The sequence below is a fragment of the Acinonyx jubatus genome, chromosome X (genome assembly GCF_027475565.1).
Source record: "Acinonyx jubatus isolate Ajub_Pintada_27869175 chromosome X, VMU_Ajub_asm_v1.0, whole genome shotgun sequence".
Classification (NCBI taxonomy): domain Eukaryota; kingdom Metazoa; phylum Chordata; class Mammalia; order Carnivora; family Felidae; genus Acinonyx; species Acinonyx jubatus.
In genome coordinates, this window is record NC_069389.1 from 109,381,886 (window position 1) to 109,406,713 (window position 24,828).

The 24,828-nt window shown below is 45.1% G+C and overlaps 2 protein-coding genes across 2 annotated transcripts; both read left to right on the forward strand.

The window, feature by feature from the left end:
- Positions 1-816: 816 nt before the first annotated feature.
- On the forward strand, positions 817-6,276 carry BRS3 (bombesin receptor subtype 3). The gene is made up of 3 exons (XM_015083702.3): positions 817-1,250; positions 2,774-3,125; positions 4,521-6,276. Exons 1-3 carry the CDS (start codon positions 817-819, stop codon positions 4,932-4,934), a joined length of 1,200 nt encoding a protein of 399 aa, XP_014939188.1. The 3' UTR covers positions 4,935-6,276.
- Positions 6,277-9,987: 3,711 nt separating this feature from the next.
- On the forward strand, positions 9,988-24,459 carry HTATSF1 (HIV-1 Tat specific factor 1). The gene is made up of 10 exons (XM_027054726.2): positions 9,988-10,197; positions 10,377-10,622; positions 12,374-12,554; positions 13,209-13,256; positions 13,972-14,126; positions 16,276-16,439; positions 17,791-17,890; positions 20,831-20,920; positions 21,689-21,826; positions 22,308-24,459. Exons 2-10 carry the CDS (start codon positions 10,437-10,439, stop codon positions 23,544-23,546), a joined length of 2,301 nt encoding a protein of 766 aa, XP_026910527.1. The 5' UTR covers positions 9,988-10,197; positions 10,377-10,436; the 3' UTR covers positions 23,547-24,459.
- The last annotated feature ends 369 nt before the right edge of the window (positions 24,460-24,828 follow it).

Below are 24,828 nucleotides of genomic sequence, written 5' to 3' on the forward strand. Positions count from 1 at the left end.
AGAGAAACCCTCAGCAGCATTTACAAACGTAGGGGGCATTAAAACAGACAGTCAAACAGCTAAAGCTGCTTGATTAGGACATTTAGAGACAAAGCAACCGGTGGTTTGCCTGGATTTTTCGTCTCTGAAAGGTTGCGTGGATATTCTGTGGCACGGCCCCCGTAATGTGTATGGTGGGGGATTACTGTGTGTCAGAGCTGGGCGATAACTAGGGTCGCCTGAATGATTCCTGCTTGCAAATGACACCAGCCCTGTCAAAGTGGGAATGATTTGTTGCTTCAGCGCCTCTCTGCTATTAAATCTAGAGGGGTGGATTCAAGTTAGTGCTTCAGAGGACACACATACCTATTTCTCACGTAAAGGAACATGCAGTAGACCATCTTCTGATTGCAGAGAAATGAATGAGTCCGGGGAGAAAATGGACGACGCCCATGTAGATTTTCGTGGCCAGACATGGAAACAAGGTGATTCTAATAAACAATAAGTATTATTTTATAATATCTAATTATTCATAAGATTCCCCAACAGGGAAGAACAAGCAACTGCAGAGCATTTCCCCAACCCCCCTCCCTCTGTCACGGAAACGCCAATAAAACTCCTCCACCTCCCACCCTTCAGTGCCAGATCGGTAAGCATTTAGCCAAGCATGCTGGGAGACACAGAACAACTGAAGGAAAGGAGTATCCGGGTGTCTTGAATTTGCTTGCCATTCTGCTCTGTTCTACCATCTCGTTACTAGACGTAGGCATTAGACGTGACAATCAGCCACATTTAAACTGAGCAGAAGAAATATCAAAGGCAGAGCCCTCTGAAGAAATGTCTCAAAGACAGCTTCAGTCACCTAATCAGACTTTAATTCCAATCACAAATGACACAGACTCATCAAGCTCTGTCGTTCCTAATGATACCACAAATAAAGGACGGACCGGAGACAACTCTCCAGGAATAGAAGCTTTGTGTGCTATCTACATCACTTATGCTGTGATCATTTCAGTGGGCATCCTTGGAAATGCTATTCTCATCAAAGTCTTTTTCAAGACTAAATCCATGCAAACAGTTCCAAATATTTTCATCACCAGCCTGGCTTTTGGAGATCTTTTACTTCTGCTAACTTGTGTGCCGGTGGATGCAACACACTACCTTGCGGAAGGATGGCTGTTCGGAAGAATTGGCTGTAAGGTGCTTTCTTTCATCCGGCTCACTTCTGTCGGTGTATCAGTGTTCACGTTAACAATTCTCAGCGCTGACAGGTGGGTTTCTTTTCTCAGTTTTATTTGCTAGGATGTGAAATTAACCAAAAAAAAAAAAAAGAAGAAGAAGAAGAAGAAGAAAGAAAGGAAAGCTTGTACTCAGCATTCATCGGCTACTGTTCTGCTTTTCTTACAGTCTGTAACGTAGATGTAAGATTGGAAAACCGGGGAGTGGGGGGGGGGGAAATTAAAATAAAAGTTGGTGTGAGAAGGTTAAAATTCCTGGGTTAGCATCGGAGGAAAGGCTGGAATTGTATGCTTTGGGAATAATTTATTCTCTTTGGAGTGTAATTGTTTGCTTGAAACAATACCGAACCGTGTGTGTTTCCACCCCCCCCATTCAGTTTATTTATTAAGGCAAATTGTTCCAGGTGGAAAAGAAAAACAATTCATGCTTTATACATTAGTGCAGCCTAGTGGTACAATATGGTCAACATTAAAACATCAGCATAGGTGTGAAATTGACCACATACACATGCATCTAATTTACTTGAAATTCATCAAATTAACCAATGGCAGAAAAACGGTGAGGTTTTCGGCTGCCTGGTAACTTAATGTAATGTCACCACCTAATTGTATTTGTTTTCTCTATAGGTATTCAATGACATTCTTGTTTCCGGAGAAATAAATTAATCCGGTTGACTTTTAGAGCTCTGTGGATAGAGTGTGTGAGAACCTCCGGCAGTCAGGGTATTCCGGCTCCGTTAGGATATTTTCAGTCTAAGTACTGTGTTTTTCTGTGTTCCTATTGTAGAATAACTGTGAAAGCATGAAAAAATTTTTGAGGCTCCAAATGTTCGGATTCTGGAATCAGAGAAGAGGAAAAGCTTTCCCTGTGTCTTTTATGGATTTTTGCTTTGACTGTTTTTATATCCTATTCAAGTGCAGATTTACTTAAAGGCTGTAGATTTTAAGGCAAATTTGTCAGCATAAAGACATCTTTGCATGGGCACGGGGTGTCCAATTTCACCCTTGCCTTGCTCTAAATTTACCTACAGATCGGCTCGGGCAACAAATTAGCACGTATGAATAGGGGAGAAATTAACCCTCTTCTCTTTACCGCACAAACTCATGGAATTCTTTCCTAGGAAGGTTGATGACTGCTCACTCACGAAGGAAGGAGAATTAGGTTTAACCTCAGTCACTTATACAAAAAGGAAATCTTTTAGAACCCATAAGGTGATACACAGGTAATGAGTTACTCTCAATCATACAAAGAAATCATGCTGAAAAAAATGTATTCGTCCTAAATAGAGGATCTACACACAAAATTATAAAATTGCAAATCTGAAATAGTTCCTCTTAGTGAATAAGAGAAAAGATGATCGGCAGAAACATAAAATCCTGGGGTGTATTGTGTATTAGTTATTGAAATCATAACTCATTCAGTTGCTTAATGTTGACCTGGTTATATACATGTGTATAGGAGGCAGAACTGGATGGCCACTGAGATCACTTTTAGCCCTAAGACTCTGTAGTTTTGACATGTATTTTGACCTTTGCCTCTGGTTATTTGTTTCCAGATACAAGGCAGTTGTGAAGCCCCTAGAGCGACAGCCCTCCAATGCCATTCTGAAGACCTGTGCCAAAGCTGGCTGCGTCTGGATCGTGTCCATGATCATTGCTCTACCAGAGGCTATATTTTCAAACGTGTATACTTTTCAAGATCCCAACAAAAATATGTCACTTGAAGCGTGTACCTCCTATCCTGTTTCCGAGAAGCTCATGCAAGAGATACATTCTCTGCTGTGCTTCTTGGTGTTCTACATTATCCCACTCTCAATTATCTCTGTCTATTATTCTCTGATTGCTAGGACCCTTTACAAAAGCACCCTGAACATACCTACTGAGGAACAAAGCCATGCCCGCAAGCAGGTATGTATTAAGCAGGACTCATGCATGAATTTAGAAATGAAATTCCTACTTTTGCACCTGTGAGCAATAACTACGATAGCGGGATAGTAATTTTGCTATGGTCACAGACTCTGGAGTCTGTCAGACAGTCTGCCTGTCATTCTGGCTCTATCACGTACTAGCTGTGCAGTCTTGGGCAAGTGACTTAACCTCTCTGAGCCTCGGTTTCCTTGCCTGCGAAATGAAGATGGGGGCTGGGTGAAGTATACGAAATACTTAGCATAGTTCCCGGTGCATCGTAAGCAGTCGATAAGTGGTGGGATTGCTATGGTTAGACGGGACAGCTGAAGTTTGGGAGCTGTCAAAATTATTTACACCATCGAGTAGTGATGAACAGCACACAAGGTGAGACTATGAAGCGAAGCATCTTTTGCTTTAGAAAGTGTAACAGAATGACAGAAACACAGGATGATAGAACTGGCAAGGAGCCCTGATATTATTCGATGCAAACCACTTGCAAACCAACCGGCTTATTCAGATGAGCAAGCCGAAGGCTCAAGGGACGAGGTAAGTGCCAGTGGCAAGAGAACACAGTGACTCACAGAAGTTTGATTAAGACCATTGTAAGAGCCGGTGTGCCCTCCTTCCCTAAAGATGAACAGAATAAAAAGAATGTTGCCAAAACATTGTTCCATTTGATTAAAAACACACCAACAGGATTTCTATTTTTCCTGGGGGGGGGGGGGGGGGAGGCTATTCTTGACCAGTCCATTCAGTTGGTTCAACCGGGGTGCTCATGAGGCTGAAGTTGCATATTTGGTGCCCGTGTGAACAGTTCTCTTTACTCTGTGACCACAGGGACTTAACCTGGTTCATTTCCTTCATTAACAGGTGTAGGCAGCATACTTTTCACAGGTGTAGGTAGGATGACACATTGGTTTTCATTCCTTTGACTGCAGGGTCAGAATTCCTACAGATTACAAATAATTTTTGGCAACTTTCATAAACCCCGGAAGAACACCCTAACCTAGTCAGCCTCTGCTGAGGCAGTGAAAGCAGTTTCGTATAGCATCTCTCTGTTTTTAGTCAAATTAAAATTTCAAGAATTCCACAACGCTCCTTGAGATAATCGGAGACGACCTAGAGTATCTCAAAACTGGGGCTGGGAGTCTCTGAATTAGAGCTAATGAGACCAAGATCATGGGTTACCATGCCAATTAACTGGCTGGATTCTATAGGCACGGGCTGCCTTCCCCCAGATCCCAACCAACGCGTTATTTCACAAACGCATGCTCAAAGGGATGCCAGCCTGTTAACTGTTCATGTCTATGTAAATCTAGAGCGTGGCTCGTTAAAATCTCTGCCAGCTAAATGATTTTTTTCCCCCCCTGTGGTCGTTTTTCTTCCCCCCTACAGATTGAGTCCCGGAAGAGAATTGCCAAAACTGTTTTGGTGCTGGTGGCCCTGTTTGCTCTCTGCTGGTTGCCGAATCACCTCTTGTATCTCTACCACTCATTCACTTATCAAACCTACGTGGACCCCTCTGCCATTCATTTCATTGTCACCATTTTCTCTCGGGTTCTGGCTTTCAGCAATTCCTGTGTAAACCCCTTCGCTCTGTACTGGCTGAGCAAAACCTTCCAGCGGCATTTCAAAGCTCAGTTATTCTGTTGCAAGGCAGGGCTGCCCGACCCTCCTCCTGCCGAGACCCCTCTTAACAACCTGGCAGTGATGGGAAGGGTCCCTGGCGCTACCAGCACGCAGGTGTCTGAAATTAGCGTGACCTTGTTCACTGGGTGTAGTGCGAAGAAGGAAGATGACAGAGTCTAGCTTTTCAATTAAAAATGGTATTTTTCCTCCCAGCATGAGTATCCGACTCTGAGCTGTGAGTAGGTGGATGGTGTCAGGATTTTTGTTGTTTGTGCATTGTGCTGAAATCCTAGGAGTGAGAGATCCTTATAAAGGAAAGGACAAACCATGATATTTTTTTTTCAATGTACAAACGTTAACGTTACCGGGCTTTCTAAATAAAATGAAGCCCCACTAGGTGTCAAAAGACACGTTTGTAAGTCGGCAGGTCCTACGGGACCTCGGATGGGAGAGAAGGTGAAATAAACGGGATGACACTGGAAAATCCAACGTGTTCCCGTCACATCTACGCTTCTCATTTCTCGTATACTCCTGTGATTTGCATAACACTGTGTCTGTGTTCAGTATGTGGTGCAAATCTAGAGATTCTGCTTTGCGTATGAAAAGGGGATCAGATAGAAATAAAACGTCTGCAGTTTTCTTGCAAAACAAAGTCCTTAAAAAATAAAGCTTCGCAGGTGTTTTTGACTGCTCTTTTCCATTAATCTCTGTCCCATCGTAACTAAAACTGCGATTCCAGTGAAAATGTTTTGGGGTCAGTGACTATAACGTACCGAGTAAGGATCTGGGGCAGGGTGTTTGTCTGACTGGGTCAACACTTACTGACTTATTAGTTCCACTTACAACCAGCATCGATCGATAATGGAGCACACGTCTTTCACAAATATTGTGAAGAACTCGCCGTACTCACGGGCAGGATAAGTGGCCACGCTTATTGTCATCGGAAGGACCCAGAGAAGGACCCCTGTCGAAAACCCCGTGGACCAGCCAGTGTCTGAAATTTTTCCTTTAAGGAAATTCATTTCTCTCTGGTAAGCAGTGCCCTCTTTCTAAAAAATGGAGAAGTACCACGCGAAATCCTTCACATCTGGGCGTGCAGTTGTTCCCAGATCATCTTCCTGCTTGACTTCTTTAAACCCGATGGGTGCCTGAGTCCTGTAAAGAGCGTGGCCTGATTAACCTCTGCCCTTGGAAATCAGATAGAAGGTTCTGAATTTCTGTCCTCTGCTCCTACTTGCTAACGCTTTAAGCTTAAGAATTGTTATTTCAAACAAACTGTTGTCGATAGATGTGTCAGATTTAGATTTGTGGTTTTACAAAATGTTTTCTTGGGGCAAATTAAAGGGTATGTTTGGCGCTTTAGTTAAATCCGTATCTCCAAAGCCTTGATTGTGGAGTGTGCTTTTGGTAGTTTTGACCTTTCTGTAAATGGCTCGTGTAGTTGTGAACCTTTGCTGATGATGTGGCTCCAAAAAGGGAACGCGTTATCAACACTAAACTTCACATGTGTGTAACATTGTTTTACTTGGGGGGGGGGGTGCCAATATTGTGTTAGTGTTAAGTTGGACATCGTAATAAGTGGTGGGAAAGAAATATCAAATAAAGTTTTAAATGACTCTGTGTAAGTTTATATTTTAAAAACAATAGTTCTGACAGGGGCACGTGGGTGGCTCAATGGATTAAGCATCTGCCTCTTGATTTCGGCTCAGGTCATGATCTCACAGTCTGTGAGTGCAAGCCCCATGTCGGGCTCTGCGCTGGCAGTGTGGACCCTACTTGGGATTCTCTCTCTCTCCCTCTCAAATAAACTTAAAAAACAAAATACAAATAAGAAAAAAACAATAGTTCTGGAGGAATATAACTGAGAACCCATTTTAATCAGAAAATTTAAGTTATGTGCATGTCACAAAACTCCCAGATGTTTTATGATTTCCTCACTCTTGAGTAAAAACTACGTCTTTACTCTTCCAAGCATGGCATTTTAGAAATAACTGATAAAAGTACCAGATAACAAAAGCCAAGAAAGCTGTTTAGCAGTTGGTGAAACTAGAACTCAAAGAACGTTCATTTTCCTCACTCTTAGTAATTCAGGGGTGACTCAGGGATCTGATATAAAATAATTCCCTAAATGGTTTTATAGGGCATCGCCCCCCATCCAGAGTTGGGGAATTGAGATTAAAATCCATGGCTTTGTTTTGATTTTTGTTTTGGAGGGGGTGGCCTCCCTCTCTCTCTCCCTCTCTCTCTCTCTGTTTCTAACAGATGATCCTTATCAGAGCTAACCTTTTAAGTAGGTCCCAATAGCCACAATTTCTTTCACACTGCCTATTGTGGTTCCAGGAACGTTACTATGGAAGACTTCATTTCTCTGGAGAGGGTCCCAAATGGGGTAAAGCTTGGGGTACATGAAAAACAAATTCTGTATACTTCCCAATTTTGCTCAGGGTGTGCCCTGACCCGAGACTTCGAATAAACAACCATAATAATACGCTACAAAGCAGGAAAACAAAGTCACAAACGTAGCTATAACCGAAATGTGCAATGGTAAGTCTTTGTCTTTGACGTTGAAAAGTGCCAGAAAACATTTAACACTGGCATACCCACCGAAGGTAGCAAATTTGGGTTAGAAGGATTTCTGCAGTGTCAACCATCTCGGGTCAGGGATCCATCTCTCTTTTTGTCAAAAGGAGTTCCTTTTATTTCCACTGTATGTTGAGATTACAGGAAGCAGGGACAGGAAAACTCCTGAAGAGAGCGAGCTTGAAGAGGCCATTAAAAAATATGGATATAGTTTGGTACAGGCCAGTAATTTTCCAGAGTTCCTGAGCCAGGTAGGAGATTTCTCCGGCTGAGAAGTCTGCTTTTACAAATGAATGTATTCTTATCCACCAAGAAGGCCATGACCTATTAGGCCAAGAGCGTAGCACAGATCGCCCCTAAAAAGATGAAGAAGACGTTCAGAGAGAAGCTGGCTGTCTGGGTCCTGAGAACTGGCTCAGCTTCCTGGGTCCAGCAGCTTCTTCCTGGTTCCCTCGTGAGACCCCGCTACATTCCCATCTCGAAACTTCAGGAGCTATCCTCCTCCTCCTCATAGATCGGTATTTTTTGCTTGTTACCTTGAGTGTTTCTATGACTTTGCCAAAAAAACTTGAAAAAGACGGGTCACAAACACAGAGATGCTTACAGATTCCCTCAGTTACCAGGGAGTCAATTCTACGGGCACACAGGGAACTAAGAACCAGGAACCAGGCCTCATAGAGACAACAGCATGGTTAAAACGAAGCAAGACAACGGTCAGGTCTCATGGTCGAACAGAAGGCCACTGTAGGTACAAGGGTGCGTGCCTCCCAACGCCACTGCTCCACTATCGCGGTCACCCGGTGAGCCTGTGTCACTGCCTCAGCTTCTCCTCCCGCTCCTGGGGAACTTCACAGCAGGCCCCTGTGCCATTACCTTCCCTGTGTGGGCCTCCCGCCCCCCGTGTTACTCTGACCGTGTCCCTGCCCGTTCTGGACTCGTTCCTGTCCCTGGGAGAGGTTGTTATTGGCTCATACGGCCAAATTCGGTCTAGAATGCAGGGCTCCCCTGCCAGGTCACCGGGCAGCCTGGGGGCCATGCTGGCTGGGTCACAGCGGACCCAGGCCTAAGGGACCATTTTGGCCACCTGTTCAGAGGGGCCCATGGATACAGCAGGCATCCAGAGGGTCACGTGCGGTAGCAGGGCTGTGTAGCATATTATCACCTATGCTGTGAACTCAGGAATGAAATCGGACCCCAATAACACATTGCTGAAAACAGCTGTACACTATTTTGGGATCCAGGAAGAAATACTTAGCAACGCTTAAATAAGTGAGCCTAATAAAACTCATGTTGTCTATATCATAAAAACACGAGCGACTCCAGTTCTCCGATGGTCCCCAACAGCACGAGAACTTCATGAAAAAGAACTGGCAAACAAAAAACGAAAAACAAAAAACAACCCACCCTAACCCAAGCTACTGTTTAAAAATCACCCTTTATGGTTGAAACCATGTCCTCACAGCTGGTATTTGGGGAGTTAGGATTTTCTAGAGCCCATGCGCAACTGCTATATTTAGAATCAAAAGGTCACTGGAAGAGCAGAAATAATTTCTTCTGGTAAGCTTTTCCCCACCCTCAGGTCTGGTTTATAAAATTTTATGTGTACACATAATGAGTTTATTGCTGTTGTTCTTAAAGGAATTAATAAAAACTTTTAAATGGTTGCTTTTCGTGCAACAAATACTGATAAGAATCATCTACATAAACAAGGGTGTCTCTCTCGATTTGAGCCTGTCTCGTTGACTGCTGGCTCGCCAGAGCCTAGCAGTCCCTGGTGCCTGGTGGCTCAACAAGTATCTGCCCAATAAGAAGAGAGAGAGAGAGAGAGAGAGAGAGAGCGCGCGCGCGAGAGCGCTCTTTATTTTCTTCGGTAAATATGTCATTTCTGCGAAAAAGCTGTACGGAGGAAAAAACATTCTGTGCTTTTCTAACAGGCAAAAAACAAAACAAAACAGAACAACGAAGTTAGTGGGCCAGTAAAGTTGGTGCTTACACTTGGCTGTTTAAGGTTTGGAGCTGAGCATCTCTGAATCCCGGGGGACAAGGGGCAGGGATCTACTCCCCGCCTTCCCTTTCCATAGAGTCGACCTCCAGCCTGGGAAGGTACCGGAGAGATTAAAGGAGGGGCCTGAGGCTGGGAAAAGAAGGTTGGTCCCCATCCATCGTACGTTCGTACGTTCGTTCGTTCATTCATTCGCTCACTCATTCAATACGCACTAGACACCACACCCCGTGCTAGGATAGCTTAGGCTACGAAGATGAACCAGAGCCGGCGTCGATCCCGGGGAAATGATAAAGAAACGAGCCAAAGCCACGTTTCCCACGCGGAAGAGGGGAAGGAGGCACATCTTCTTGGCAGCAACGCAGAGCCGCCCCGCCCGCCCCATCCACTCTCCCAAGATGGCGCCCGCCGAGAGGGGACGTTCCCACGCCTCCTGCTACCGCCCGCCGCGGCCCCCGCGGAGCCCGAGGTCCCGAGGCGCCGCGGCTCCCCGCGGTCCCCGCGCCGCCAGCCCAGGAGGCCCGGGTGGGCAGCGGGGCTGCGCGCCTGACGCCCCGCCTCCGGGGCCCCTGAGCCGCCTGCCCGCTCGCCCGCCCTCCCGTCCGCGTCGGCGGTTTCTGACGCCACCGGAGGCGTGTCGGCGCGACCCGCGACGTCGCGACGCGCCAACAATGGCGACTGCGTCAGCCTGAACGGGTCCCAGTCGGCCAGCCAGCTCCAGACCGTGCCGCGCGAGCCGCGGGGGCCGCGAGCGCCTCGGACCAGGTCGGCAGCGAAGGCGGCGGCGGCGCGCGTGCGCGTGCGCGCTCCTGCCACAGCCGGGGTCGAGCCGCGGCGCCGAGGCCCCGCGGAGCGAGCCAGGTGGGCGGCGGCGCGGCCAGGCGGCCAGCAAGCGGCGCGCGCAGCGGGCGGGAGGCGAGGGGGACGGTGCGGGCGCCGGGCGGCCCCGATCTCCCGGGGGCTGCTGGGGCGCCGCGGGGAGGCGTGCCGGGGGGCGGCGGGCGCGGGCCGAGCGTGGCCGACCCTGCCTTTCTCTGTAGCCTCCGGCAGCATCTGGGCCTCCACGCTCGCCGGGATCGTCCCTTTCCTAAGTCGGCAACATGAGCGGCAGCAACTTGGATGGGAACGACGAGTTTGACGAGCAGTTGCGAATGCAAGAACTGTACGGCGATGCCAAGGACGCTGACACCCAGAAGGAACCCGACGGACAGCCCGATTCTTTCGGGCAGCAGCCGGCTGACACCCCGTACGAGTGGGACCTGGACAAGAAGGCTTGGTTCCCCAAGGTAGGAGCGTGGCGCGGGCGCCACTGCAGAGCGGGCCCTCCTGGCCAGCCCTCGCGGGGCGTCCCTTTTCCGTTTTCTTTGCTGAGGTCCCGAGTTAGCGCCCCCGCCCCCCTCCCCCCCCCCCGCCACGGGTCGCGACGTTTCTTTTTGTTGTGTCTGTTGCAGAACCGGTGTGTAGAGAAACGTAAATCGGTACGAGATGCCTTAAATACAATTTAATTCTTAAGGCTCTTCTATGCCTTATGAATTTTGTCTGTGAAGGTCACAGTTGGTTATTGCATCGGTGACTGCTTTTTATTGCAAAGAGGAAACACACCAAGAGCAAATTTAGTAGTTGTTAATCTAACATAGGCAACCTCACTTACCCTAGGAAATTCAGATGTTTGTTCAGCTGATGTACTGTGTGCAAAATGCAGCTTCTTGGTTTTGGGTGGGGGGGGGTGGGGAAGTGGCCATTTGTATCTCTTTTTGGAGTCAACTTTGTAACTCTCCTTCCTATTGAATTGTGTCCCTAGGCGTCTGTGTTTGAACTGAACAGGAATAGGACTAGAGGGGCAAAGAATAGTTACCGAGATCTGTGTCGATTTGTGTAGAGTGCTTGGAAATTAAGTATCTTATCCCAGCTTGGAAGTAACATAACTGGTGTTAACTTTGTTCTGTAAACTTTTCCGTCGAAGTATCCTGTTAATCAAAGTCTCCTAGGGGTGGAAAAAGATACCAGAAGCACACGAATCAGCTTGCAGGCTGGTAATATAAACCGTGTCTCCACTGTGTAATTTGACTGTTATTCTTAAAATTACTTATTTCAACTTTTTTATTTTCCATTTTGTATTTGTGTATATATATTCCATTCCCTCAACCTTGTTGAACTTCTGATTTTGCTTGTATTGCGGTGCCAACGCCAGTGCAGATTTGGTTTCTGAGTACTTTTCACAATAGTCTGATCATGGATTCATTTGTGACTCTGTCTCTTTATGTTATGGAAGCCCATACCTCTTCAAACTTGGAGTTTTAAATGTGCATAACATTGATCAGAATGAAGACAGAACTCTCATTTCTTTCGTTGTGCGCCTGTGCTCCCCCCCCCCCACCCCCCTAAAAGCCAGGAGGGTAGATGTGAGCTGAATTTGTTCTTAATTTGTTCTGGCACTAAATGATCGTGTGATTTCATTAGTGAAAGAGTTAAAATAAGCATTTGGTTTTATAATTGTTAGCTTTATTCTCTGTGTAGCGAATCAGTCCCATTCTGCGTCCTCTCTGCGCGCAGATACTCAGATATTTGGTGTGCGTACACTTCTGTGTATCTCTGTAGCAAAAGAAAACTGGGTTCCGTTGTTAGATTCTTAGTTGACGGTTGGTTTTTGTTCTGTTTTATTGTTATCTGGTCCTTCCTTTGTTGTATGTACTTTAGCCTTCGGCAAGTAGACCGTAGAGAGGTAGTGATTTATAAATGAAACAACTAGAAACCGGGCCAACATCACTTAAAATGCCAGTAGCGTCTCAGAGTTTCGTGTTGATAACCCAAGTGCCCGTGTCTTTTTTTGTTTGTTTTTTTAATCATTTTAGGCACCTTTTCTGTGTAAGGTAACTCTTCTTGTATTTACACTGTAATCACTACAGCCCGTTATCTGCAGAAACACTTCCGGGTCCAGTTGTATAACCATGTTGCCATTTAACACAATGTTAAACTTTTTCTGGGAAGAAAACATTTTTGAATTTCTGTATGTGTGTGTGCTAAATTTTTTGTTTAGATCACTGAAGATTTCATTGCTACGTATCAGGCCAACTATGGCTTTTCTAACGATGGGGCGTCTAGCTCCACTGCAAATGCACAAGAAGCCACTGCCCGGACTGCAGAAGAACCTCCTCGAAGAAAAACCCCTGAACCCAGTGATCCCAAAAAGAGGGGAGAAAAGAGAAAGGCCGAGTCAGGCAAGTGGATTTAACTTGCAAAACAGGAATGTGAAAATCTTTGATGTTAGTTATGTGCATATATAGTTACTGTTGGGAGAATAATACCAGCTTGAAGGAGGCATAAGATGAGGGCTTTTTAATGATACGATCATTTGGGTTCATATATTGGCTCTCGCACTAACTCGTGGGCATTGGGTAGGCTGTTGCAGTTCTGTGCCTCAGTTTCCTCCTCTGCAAACTAGAGCTATTGCGAGGGGATTATCAAAGGTTTTGCTTGTAAGGTAATTTTGTTACACGTTTTGAGTTAAATTGAACTCAAGGCAATTTTGTCTCAGCTTGGCCTTGTCTAACACAGTAGATTGGAGTCAGAAGCAACTTACACATGCCCCAGCCTAAGGTCAGCTCAAGGATGAGTGTCTTTTTAAGACAGTATGAGAAGCATAAAGAACCGAGATAACGAGCCATACTTTTTCAGACAGGGTTCTGAAACTGTGTGTCAAAAGATCCAGTACTTTGAAAGCTGGACAGTGATTTGAGTCAGTCTCTCTTGTGCTAAGGATAAGAAAAGAGTCCTGGAAGTTTCAAGAAACTGCCTGGTTTCATAGTGTGACTCTTACCTTTTCTTGCATGTGTTCTTCTTTTTTTTTTTTTTTTTTTTTCCTTCATTTTTAGGATGGTTTCATGTTGAAGAAGACAGAAATACAAATGTTTATGTGTCTGGTATGTATACCCTCAAACAAAGTTAGCAAAGAAAATACCTGGTTTTGAGATTTTTTTTTTCACAAAGTGCTCTTTAGTTTTCTGCTTTTCTAAAATCTGTTGGTTTTTTATCATTGTGTCACTTTTTTGTTCGACTGCTTGCGTTTGTGAGGAATTTGGCTTTTGTTAGTTACAGAGCTGAGAAAAATTAAGTTGTGTGTAACTTTGCATGCTTTGGGTCTGCTTTACGTAACTTACGACAGTTTGCCCCTTCAGCGATACAAGGCTTAAGCAAACCATGATTTTAATGTATATTTGAATACATGAAAACATGAAATTTCCTCAATTCTGTAGCTGGGAGATTTTTTACATGCATTTAGAAAATCAAAATTGTGGGGCGTCCGGGTGGCTCAGTCGGTGAAGCGTCTGACTCTTGGTTTCAGCTCAGGTCATGATCCCCAGGGTCATGGGATGGGAGCCCCGCATCGGGCACTGCTGACTATGGAGCCTGCTTGAGATTCTCTCTCTCTTTCCCCCTGTGCCCCTCTCCCTGGCCCACTCTCGCTTTCGCTCTCTCTTTCTAAAAAAAAAAAAAAAAATGGAAGTTATGTTCATCTGAGTTGGAGATTTTTTTTTTTTTTTTTTTTGAGTTGTAGATTTCTAGCTGCTGGAATGCTTACGTAGCCCTCACTGTCATTGTACATGCCTTTGTAATTTTTTTCCCCTCATGTTACAGGTTTGCCTCCAGACATTACAGTGGATGAATTTATACAGCTCATGTCCAAGTTTGGCATTATTATGAGAGATCCTCAAACAGAAGAATTTAAGGTCAAGCTTTACAAAGATAACCAAGGAAATCTTAAAGGAGATGGTCTTTGCTGTTATTTGAAGGTTAGTTATGTGGTCAAGTTTCTCGTCGTTCCATGTGTAACTCAGGAACCAGGCCTGAGAACTATTCAAAACAGGATGCGAAACAAAACTGAAATTTCAGATTGCGCCTGTGTGTTTCGCGTCGGCGAGGTTATTGTTCTTTTAGGAAAGTACGTTACCAGGTCAAGGTGTTAACGTCAGTCCTGTGACTGAAGTGCTACTTTTGTCTTGAAAGGATTTTCACTGCAGAGAGCTCTCTAGGAGTATAGGCATAAAGTCTGCTCAGAACACATTTTAAAAATCCACAAAGAAAAGAAAGCCAGTAACATTTTATTTGCTCCCTGGAATGAATTGGACCAAGGTTTGGCAGACTCCAGACCCACTGCCTGTTTCTGTAAATAAAGTCTTACTGGGGCGTGGCCACATTCATTCATTCGTTTCCTCATTTGTCTGTGGCTGCCTTCGGGCTCCAGCGGCAGAGTTGAGTGGTTGAGGCACACAGCACGTGGCCCACAAAGCCTAAAATATCGACCAGCTGGCTCTTTGCAGAAGTTTTCTGAGCCCTGAATTAGACCCTAAAGGAGATGGTGGGGTCCGCTTACTGCTTTCAAATGCATTTTCGATGGGAGCGAAGAGAGGGCGGTATTGATAGAAACTTGCAGAACTTGATGTGTCTGTGGTAGCATAAATTGCACAGGGAAAGCCCCACGTCAAAGGTAGTCATTGTTTCTGGAACGCCTCTCACCTTAGGGGCACACGTTCTGCATGACTGCAGGGTACAGAAGCAGTGGGCACATTGATGACCGGTACACATGTCATGGAAGGGGAAAAATAACGCAGTAAAATCGTAGTGACCCAACAACAGTATCAACACCACACGTGTGTTGCGAGTGTGCAACATTTCAGTGAAATCAGACAGGGGGGAGGGGGAGGGTTAAGCTGACAGCTCTCCGAAAGATAGGTTTTGGGTCTGGTTCTTGAACGTGATGGGGTCATACGTGAGTATGACCATTATAGGCAGTTATTAATTTTCAAATACAAGGAGAGCTGAGGGTTTTACAAGTTCTTCAAGGGTTATTAAAAATCTGTAAACAGATTCTTAGAGTTTGATTGGATTTTCTTAAAAAAATTGTTTTTTGTTTATTTCTTTACTTCGAGAGAGACAGAGACAGCACGAGTGGGGGAGGGGCAGAGAGAGAGGGGGAGAGAAAATCCCTCTCTCTGCGCTGGCAGCGCAGAGCCCGACGTGGGGTTCAAAATCATGAAACCGCAAGATCGCGACCTGAGCCGAAACCAACAGTCGTAAGCTTAACTGACCGAACCACCCAGGCGCCCCAGTTGGATTGGATTTTTCATTTTTTTTTTAAAGAGAAAAACAAGGTTTTGAGTAACTTTGTATATCCAGTTTTAGGATCCGTAACAGCGCAAGGTTGGCCAACCAGTAAATTAAGCTCCAAAAATCACTGTTCTGGGATCCGCATTTGATTGTGCAGCCGAGTTCAGTTACTTTTCGTGTCCTCCTCGTGTCCTCAGATCTTGGACTCTGCGTAGGGCCGCCGGCCGCCCCCTTTGCTCAGAACCCGCAAACGTATTCAATGTCCAAGCTGTCAGATAATCACCTTCACACTGTCTCACAGACCTCCATTTCAACTGGGGAACAAAAAAAGTAACGGCTGGCTGTGCTCTTCCCAGTTCTTGAGGCATCTAGCCTTTTAAGGAGGACTGTTTTAGCATTTTAAAACTGGAAGTTACCTTAGAAGTCACGCGAGTCCATTTGCCTCATTGAGACATTGAGACTCCACGGGACAGCACTACTTACTATTCCAATAACGACGTGATTCATCGAGCACCCACTCCATGCCGGTCCCTGTCTCTTATGTGCATTCTTCCTCTTAATTATATCAAGCACCCTGCAAAGAAGGCATTTCTCTTCCCATTTTACAGATGAAGAAATTGAATACCTTGCCCAAGTTCACATAGCTGGTTGGGGGACAGCCGCGTCCAGAGTGCAGGTTTTCTCATACGGCATTCTCTCTGCTTCTTTACCTCAAAGGAGATAGTTAGTGATGAAACCTTGATTGTGTGTGTAGTCCTCATTCACCAAGAAAAGCTCCCAGAGGTTTCAGGTGAGTGTGCAAATTCCTGACTGTCTCATTTTACCTTTATAAAGAGGGAGTCCGTGGATCTCGCATTAAAACTTTTGGATGAAGATGAAATTCGAGGCTACAAGCTACATGTTGAAGTGGCAACGTTTCAGCTGAAGGGGGAATATGATGCCTCAAAGAAGAAGAAGAAGTGCAAAGACTACAAGAAAAAGCTGTCTCTGCAGCAAAAGTTTGTGGTTTTGTTTTCCTTTTTGAAAGATTTCTTGTAAATATCCGAGAGCACGTTTTTCGTAGAGCCACCTAGTTTTCTTCCATCAAATACGCCTCTGAATTATTGCTTAATTAGATTGTCAGAGGGCTTCGGTGATCTGTGCGGTAGGATGATCTGGCCGTGCTTTTATCTTCTGGTGTGTTTATCCGTAATACGACGTGGGCTTGAGTGAGACTCTTTGGAAGAAGTTGAACATCGGATTAAATAAAGCAGTTGAGGTTGCTATATCAGAGCCAGTAGTTCACTTTTGGTGCGAATGGACATCAGCTACACCAGGAGGTAACGCGGTATGTGTAGGCTATGGGGGCTCATTGATAGGCGTTGGAAGTTAGAAACGATGGCTTTTTAAAAAAAATTTTTTTAATGTTTATTTTTGAGAGAGACACACAGAGCAGAGGAGGGGCAGAGAGAGAGGGAGACACAGAATCCGAAGCAGGCTCCAGGCTCTCAGCTGTCCGCACAGAGCCCGACACGGGGCTCGAACTCACGAACCGTGAGACCATGACCTGAGCCAAAGTCGGACGCTCAACTGACTGAGCCACCCAGGCGCCCGAGGAAACAATAGCTTTTATCACTATATTTACTGTGTGGTTGTCCGTGGTGTATACGTGATGTCATCAAATTGCTACCACTCTGATTGGCTGGGTAATATGCTTTTTGAAATGTTCTAGTTTTAAGAACTTAGCCAAAAGGACAAGTGCTTTGTTTTCTCAGAGTGAGTTCCGATAACACTTCTAACACTACGCTCAAACCAGCGGTAAAAGGATCAAGAAAGCATTTAGTTGTGATGTACTATCATTTTTATGGGAACGGGTGGACTAAATACCTACCAATTTTCTAAAAACTGTCAATAAAATTTAAGGTTGTAACAGATTTTATGTTCACATATTTCATTGCATTTTGTTCTTCGCAATCATAAAACGGCTAAAAACCAATACGATTTGAACACGTTTCTTGCCCTCGGAGCATAGTCGTAAATACTGGATATAGTTATAAATGCTAAATAGCCAGCACTTTTACAGGAGTCTCAATGGAATGTTTGTGACCAGACAGCAGTTCTGAAAAAAAGATACATCCTGGGGATTTCAAGACACGGGGTCCGTCTTTGACCCACCCGTTATTTTTACTTTAGAGAGTTCTCTGAATAGGACTGTTGTTGTGGAATCACATCTTTAACGTCCTTAAATACTCCGTAGAGGATTACTGTAACAAGTCCTCATCTTCTCTCCCACAAGTATGAAACAAAATTTCGTACGAGTTTCTCGTATGAAACAAAATTGAATTTCTTGTTACTGCTTTGTTGCACTAGGCAGCTGGACTGGAGACCCGAGAGAACAGCTGGCCCGTCCCGAATGCGCCACGAACGAGTTGTCATCATCAAGAATATGTTCCATCCAATGGATTTTGAGGTAAGAGGCGGTATTCTCACTGACGGAGACGCTGGTTGTGCTGTTTGTCCCCAAGGGAACCCAGAGCTCCCCTCACCCCGTCTGTCTCGTGCCGCGCCCTCCGCGTCCACGCGGTCGGCAAGGTAGGAAGACAGAGCCAAGAGTCCCCCGCAGTGTTCGGATTTTCCCGTGGTTAGCCTAGGGCTCCCTTAGCTGTCTCCCAGGGGATGCCCACACTGCGGCTGCAGGTGGCAGCTCCCTGCTTACGGGAAATCATTAAAAATATAATCACGGAAAGATTTCCGGGCGCTGCTTGTAGATTCTGAGCACCGTCCGGCAAGTACGGGCTGCTCTGGGTGGGGCGTCATTTCACACCCGGAAATGAGCACCTGCCTCGCTTTGGTACTGGAAGTCTGATCCTTCAAGAAACGTCAGGTTAAGGAAGTACAGCTCCTGGTGTTGACATAGGGAAGGTTTGTTCTTCCAGACGCAACTCGGACAGAATTGTTCCGTGGCTATCAGGAGGACCTTGCAATACCTAACGCCCGTGTACAATTCTAAGAACCGCAAATAAACATAGCCTCGCCAACTGGGCCACCTCGTGCCGCGTCCCGCCTCCTGTTCTCGTCGTCTCCTTGTGTAGACCCGTGGGCTCGTTTGTGAAAGAACTTTTCTTCATTCCCTGCCTGGGTTCTGAAATTCATGATAACCAGTTACACATAAGGTAGAGAAAGGTGACAGGTAAAAAGGTAAGCAAACGGAAAGATAACAAGCTACAGAAGAAGAAAAAAAAACGTTCATAACGTAAAATTCCAGGTTTACAAATGATCCAGTTGCAACCAAAGCCCTTCTGTGCACTTAAACAGAATGGCCCTTTCATTGTAGCCCCCTCCGAGAGGACCCCGGAATGGTCTGTTGAGCTCCAGCCCAGCCGATAGCGATGTGACGGGGTTCACTGTGCACCTGTGGGGTCTGCGTATCTTTTGAGATCATTCGGGAGACACATGTGGGCAATACGTAACGTTCGATGTCTCTTCTGAGTAGAATTCTGGAGAAGCTTGAAATAGAGCAGAACTGCTTCAGGCTTGCAGTGATAATGGCGAATGTTTAAAAACCACACGTGTATACATGCACGCTCTTCGAAACACTCTACCTAAAAAATACTCTTTGGTATCAGGGTGAACAATGTGAAGACTAAGATATTTAACGTAACTTCAGAGGGTCTCCAGTATTTTATTCAAAGCCTTATTTATTTATTTATTGGTTTGTTTTTTCCAAAGCCTTATTTAAAAATGCATGTCTGGAGGCACCTGGCTGGCTCAGTCAGAAGAGCCTGTGACTCTTGAGCTCCGTGTGGTGGGTTTGAGGCCCCACGTTGGTTGTAGACATTATGGAAAAATAGATAGATAGATAGATAGATAGATAGATAGATAGATAGATAGAGGCACCTGGGCGGCTCCGTTGGTTAAGTGTCTGACTCTTGATTTCAGCCTAGGTCATAACCTCACGGTTCGTGAGTTCAAGCCCCACATCAGGCTCCGTGCTGACAGTGTGGATCCTGCTTGGGATTCTCTGTCTCTCTCCTCTCTCTGCCCCTCCCCTGCTCACACACGCTCGCTCACTCACTCTCTCAAAAAATAAATAAGTAAATAAATAAATGCCTGGCAAATTTGAATACTAGGAGATGACGAGTCAAAATCTCGATGCAGATGTAAGTTTCTTATTATGTATACCAGCGCTGTCCAATAGAAATAGAATGTGAGCCACATGTGTGATTTAAATTTTTCTGGTAGCCACAGTTAAGATATAACATGAGGGGCGCTTGGGTGGCTCAGTCGGTTGAGCGTCCCGACTTCAGCTCAGGTCATGAACTCGCAGTTTGTGAGTTCGAGCCCCGCATCGGGCTCTGTGCTGACAGCTCGGAGCCTGCTTCTGATTCTGTGTCTCCCTCTCTCTCTGCCCCTCCCCTGCTCATGCTCTGTCTCTCTGTCTCTCAAAAATAAATAAATGTTAAAAAAAAGATATAACACAAGATAGGGGAAATTAATTTTAATGATGAATTTATTTAACCCAATATATCCAAAATATTTTTAATTTCAACATGTTATGTAAAATATCAATGGGTTATGTTGTGCGGTTTTTTCTTCCCCCTTTAGTGGCAAATCTTCAAAATCTGGTGTTCATTTCAGACTTGGAACACGCCTCAGTTTGAACTAGCCACATTTTAAGTGCTCGGTAGCCACATGTGATTAGTGGCCACCGTCTTGGCCAGTGTAGGTTTAGATTGGAAATATGGTTTATTTCTTCCTGGGAAAACAAAACACCACCCTGGGAGAAAGTTAGGAGAGTTGTGCAGAAGGTTTCAGTGCATCAGTCTGATCTTTTAGTCTCCAGCCCATTGCCTGCCAAGCGTTGTCTTTTGAAAATTTCCATTTTCAGCTCTGTTAAAGAGTTTTCCTATGGGAGGGAACTGTTCTCTTTAAGCTTCAGGATACTACACAGCGGTGAGGATATATTCATTTTTCAAGCTGGTATAAATGAAAAGGGAGATACAGGAAGATTTTGGCTCAAATTTGATATCCTCGTAGGAAAGGCCCGAGACTTTACTACGGAAATAAAGAAAAGGATGCTACTCCCCCCCCCACCCGGCCCCTACCCCCAACAGTGGAATCCCGCCTAAATGTGTTAAATATTTTGAACCAGTTTTTGTATGTTTTTACTAGAATCCTGATTTCCCTTGGTCAGTAAAGTAGAGGCATTGGTCCAGCCGTCTTAAAACTGGGCCGGCCTGAGGTGGCATTTGACTTGTTAGAATTTTGTAGACCTTAGACAAGAATAGCTAATTTTACGCAAAACCTCTTTTTGTTTGTTTGTTGGCTGGTCAGAGCGAGAAATTTGATTCTCAGGATGTGTACTTACAGAAGGGGGCAAGCCCGTTTTAATCGCGTGTGTTTCTTGCAGGACGATCCACTGGTGCTGAACGAGATCAGAGAAGACCTTCGAGTGGAGTGCGCAAAGTTCGGACAAATTAGGAAGCTCCTTCTCTTTGATGTAAGTCCTTTCGGTTTAGTAAGTTATTCCCGGAGGTCAGCGGGCCCCAAATCTTAGACTCGTGGCTGCCATCTAGTGGTGGTCATCTGTTAACAATAATTAGATGAGCTTGGATTGCAAGGCAGGGCTTCACTGGATGGTCAGATACTGTCAGATGAAAGAAAGCACGAGAAAGATGTGTGAGACCTGGTGGTTTCCTGTTTGCCCGCATTTCCGCCTCTTTGTGAATTATTCTCCTCCATATTCGAAGAGCAATCCAGCAAAATATTTTTCGGTATGTTCCCCTTGTTACCCGTTTCTTACGTCCAAGAGCGACACAGAATAATGAAAAGAGTCACCATTTACCGATTGCACACGAGTTACGTTACATGTTCCCTCGCCTAATCCCTCATGATCCTTTGAGGTAGATGGGTGATAGGTGCTAGATCGAGCACCTTGCTCAAGGTCACTCAGCTGCTAAGTGGCAGAGCCCCACTGGGGCTATTTGACTTGAGAGTCTACACTCGTTAACAGCTCTGCCATCTTGCCTCTCTTTAGACAGGGTTGTCAGTAGAAACATTTCCAAGGACATCCTGCTCGGTTCTTGATAGACAAGATTAAGCTAAAGCAGCCGCTAGCTTCAGGTCACTGGCTGGGGTCCAAAGGAAGAAAGGCTTCGTACAGGAAACGTTTAAGCTCAGGTTATCAGAACACCACCACTACGCGCCTGTTTTGTCAAACGTGTGCGTTTTATTTTTAATTGTCTCATTCCTTCTCTTGTCTTTCTAGAGACACCCAGATGGTGTGGCCTCCGTGTCCTTCAGAGATCCAGAGGAAGCTGATTATTGTATTCAGACTCTCGATGGAAGGTGGTTTGGCGGCCGTCAAATCACTGCGCAAGCGTGGGATGGGACTACAGATTATCAGGTAAATTCCGTAACTGTCAAGGGCACAGCAGTTGTTTCCTTACCAACAAATACTGGGCTGGTGGTCCTTTGGGTTCCGTTTAATCTGCTTAATGTAACAGTACTTCTTCTAAATAATACTTTGCATTCAGAGCCTCGAAAGAAAAACGTTTTAGTCTTTCAGTTTAGAAGCCTAAAATTTGGAGGCGTGCTCAGAATAGTGATAAGTAAAGTACAGGCAGAGTTCAAATATTACCAGTTTCGTTGGTGAGACATCTCTGGAGTACTGTGGTGTTGGGCATTTATTCAAGCGATGTTAAAATCAACTCTAGTTAATCAAGATGTTAAAGTTTTGCAAACCGGAGATAGAGGAATGCTCTGATTTCCTAAGAAGAGACGCCTTATAAAATCAGGTACTTGCGTCACTATCAGAAGCATGCAGAGAGATCGTCACTTCTTTTTGCCTAAAACTTATTTTGATGGCAGTTCCCATTTCTCCACAGGTGGAAGAGACCACAAGAGAAAGGGAGGAAAGGCTGAGAGGATGGGAGGCTTTCCTCAATGCTCCCGAGGCCAACCGAGGCCTTCGGCGTTCAAATTCCATCTGTGCTTCGGAAAGGGCAGGGCCTTCCAGAGTAAGGCATTTTTCAGAGCACCCTAGCACATCTAAGATGAATGCGCAAGAGGCCACCACTGAAATGGCATTTGAAGAGCCTCTAGATGAAAAGAAGTTTGAAAAAACCGTAGATGGGGGAGAATTTGAAGGAGATGCTTCTGAGAAAGGTGCCAAAGAAAGCGGCCCCGAAAAAGAGGCCGAAGGCTGCCCCCAGAAAGAATCTGAAGAAAGCTGCCTCAAAACAGGGTCTGAGGAAGGCTGTCCCAAGAGAGAGCGTGAGGAAGACTACCCCGAAAGAGAGTCTGGAGAAGGCAGTCCTGAAAAGGAGTTTGAAGAGGGTAGTCCCAAGACAGAGTCTAAAGAGAATGGCCCCGAACGGGAATCCAAAAAGAAGAGGCTCAAAAATGATTACGAAGAGAATGGCCTTGAAAAGGAGTCCGATCAAGATGGCCCCAGCAAGGAGGGTGAGGAGGAGGAGAGCCTCCAAAAGGAGTCTGAAGAAGACGACTCCGAAGGGGAATCCGAAGAAGACTGCTCTGAAAAGCAGTTTGAAGATGGCTCCGAAAAAGAATTTGAAGAGAATGGCCTCGAGAAGGATTTCGAAGAGGATGGCTCCGACAAGGAATTTGGTGAAAACATTCTCGACAGGGAGTTCGAAGACAATGATTCTGACAAATCGGAATTTGGAGATAGCAGCTCTGAAAGAGTGTTCGACGAGGAAGTCTCTGAGAGAGAGTTTGACGAAGAGTCCGATGAAAAGGAAGAAGGGGAAGACACCTATGAGAAGGTCTTTGACGACGAGTCCGACGAAAAAGACGACGAGGAATATGCCGACGGAAAGGGCCTTGAAGACGCCGACAAGAAGATGTTTGAAGATTCAGATGACAAAGAAGACGAGGAGGGCGTAGAGGTAAAGGAAGACGAAGACGTGGATGAAAAGATGTTCGAAGAGGATGATTCCAACGGGAAACTCTTTGAAGATGAAGATTCCAACGAGAAGCTGTTCGACGATTCTGACGAGAGAGGGACAGTGAGGGGCTTGGGGAACGCAAAGGAGGAGGGGCCCCTGTCCACAGGCAGCAGCTTTGTCCTCAGTAGCGACGACGACGTCGAAGACGACATTTAATCCTTTACACTTGCTTTGTAGGGAGCTTCCCCTGGCTCCATTCTGCCTGTGCTCCAGGGCAGTTGCTAGTAGTGTTACATGCACACGTGCCTCGTGGTAGGATGCCATCAGAGTAATGCAGTGACGTTTTCATCGTACCTGTACTCAATGATTTTAAATCTGTGTTCATTGGCCGTTGAGTTAAACCTTCATAATATAATGCAAGTAAGCTGGGTACTTTGTCCTTTGTCTGATTTGTTAATTGCATGCACAATAATGTTTTTTAAACTATTCTGATTGAAGTTTGTGATACTCAAAAATAAAAATAAGTTGTTAATATGCTGAAACTGATAAGAGGACTTGGCGTTACATTGCATTTGAAATTCTCGCTATTGCTTAATTCTTACTAAAGTGTGGTTTTTGTGAGGATTTGAAAAAGCCCGTAGGAGTCGTCTTCCCGCTTACGCTAGAACTTACGTCCCCACTTCCCCTCCCTAAACCAGAACATGTTACTAAACTTATAAAGCAGATAACACTCTGGAGTTTTTCCCTGCCTGGTCCTTGCAAGTGACTTTGATAATTGTTTTCCTTTTTCACCCTCTTCCCCCGGAAATTGACTTGTAGATGTGCAAAAATGAACTTCCTGAGAAAAATGTATGCACACACTACACGGCTTTTTTTGTATACACTTTTCAGAGGTTTATGGATCCCCTGGAGTTTAAGACCTACTTTTGTCATGCATACTTCGGCTTTTTGTTCTACATTCATGGTGGCTAGTACTGTGTTCAGTTGTGTAGTCCCAATAAAAATTGGAGTCTTTCTTCATTGTGCTTTCCAGATTCAGTATTGGTGAATTGACTTCTGATGTAGTATTAAGAAGTTACTCTCATGAATTAGAAGCATTAAAATAAACTGCCTTGGTGCTTTTTCATTATACCGTCTGTAAGTGTAATCATTACCCTCTTGAGACCAAAAAAAAAAAAGTTCTGTTTCAAGCCAAAGCTGAGAATTTTGTAGTTGATGTCTGGGATTTCTTTCTTTCTTTCTTTCTTTCTTTCTTTCTTTCTTTCTTTCTTTCTTTCTTTCTTTCTTTCTTTTTAATGTCTGGGATTTCTTAAATCTCAGGATTTTCACCAGGGATAAATCAGTAAAAGAGCTCAAGAAATTTACTGGGGCGCCTGGGGAGCCCAGTCGGTTGAGCTTTGGACTCTTGATTTCGCCTCAGGCCATGATCTTGTTGCTCACAGGATCAAGTCCTTCCTCGGGCTCTGTGCTGACACTGGAGCCTGCTTGGGATTCTCTC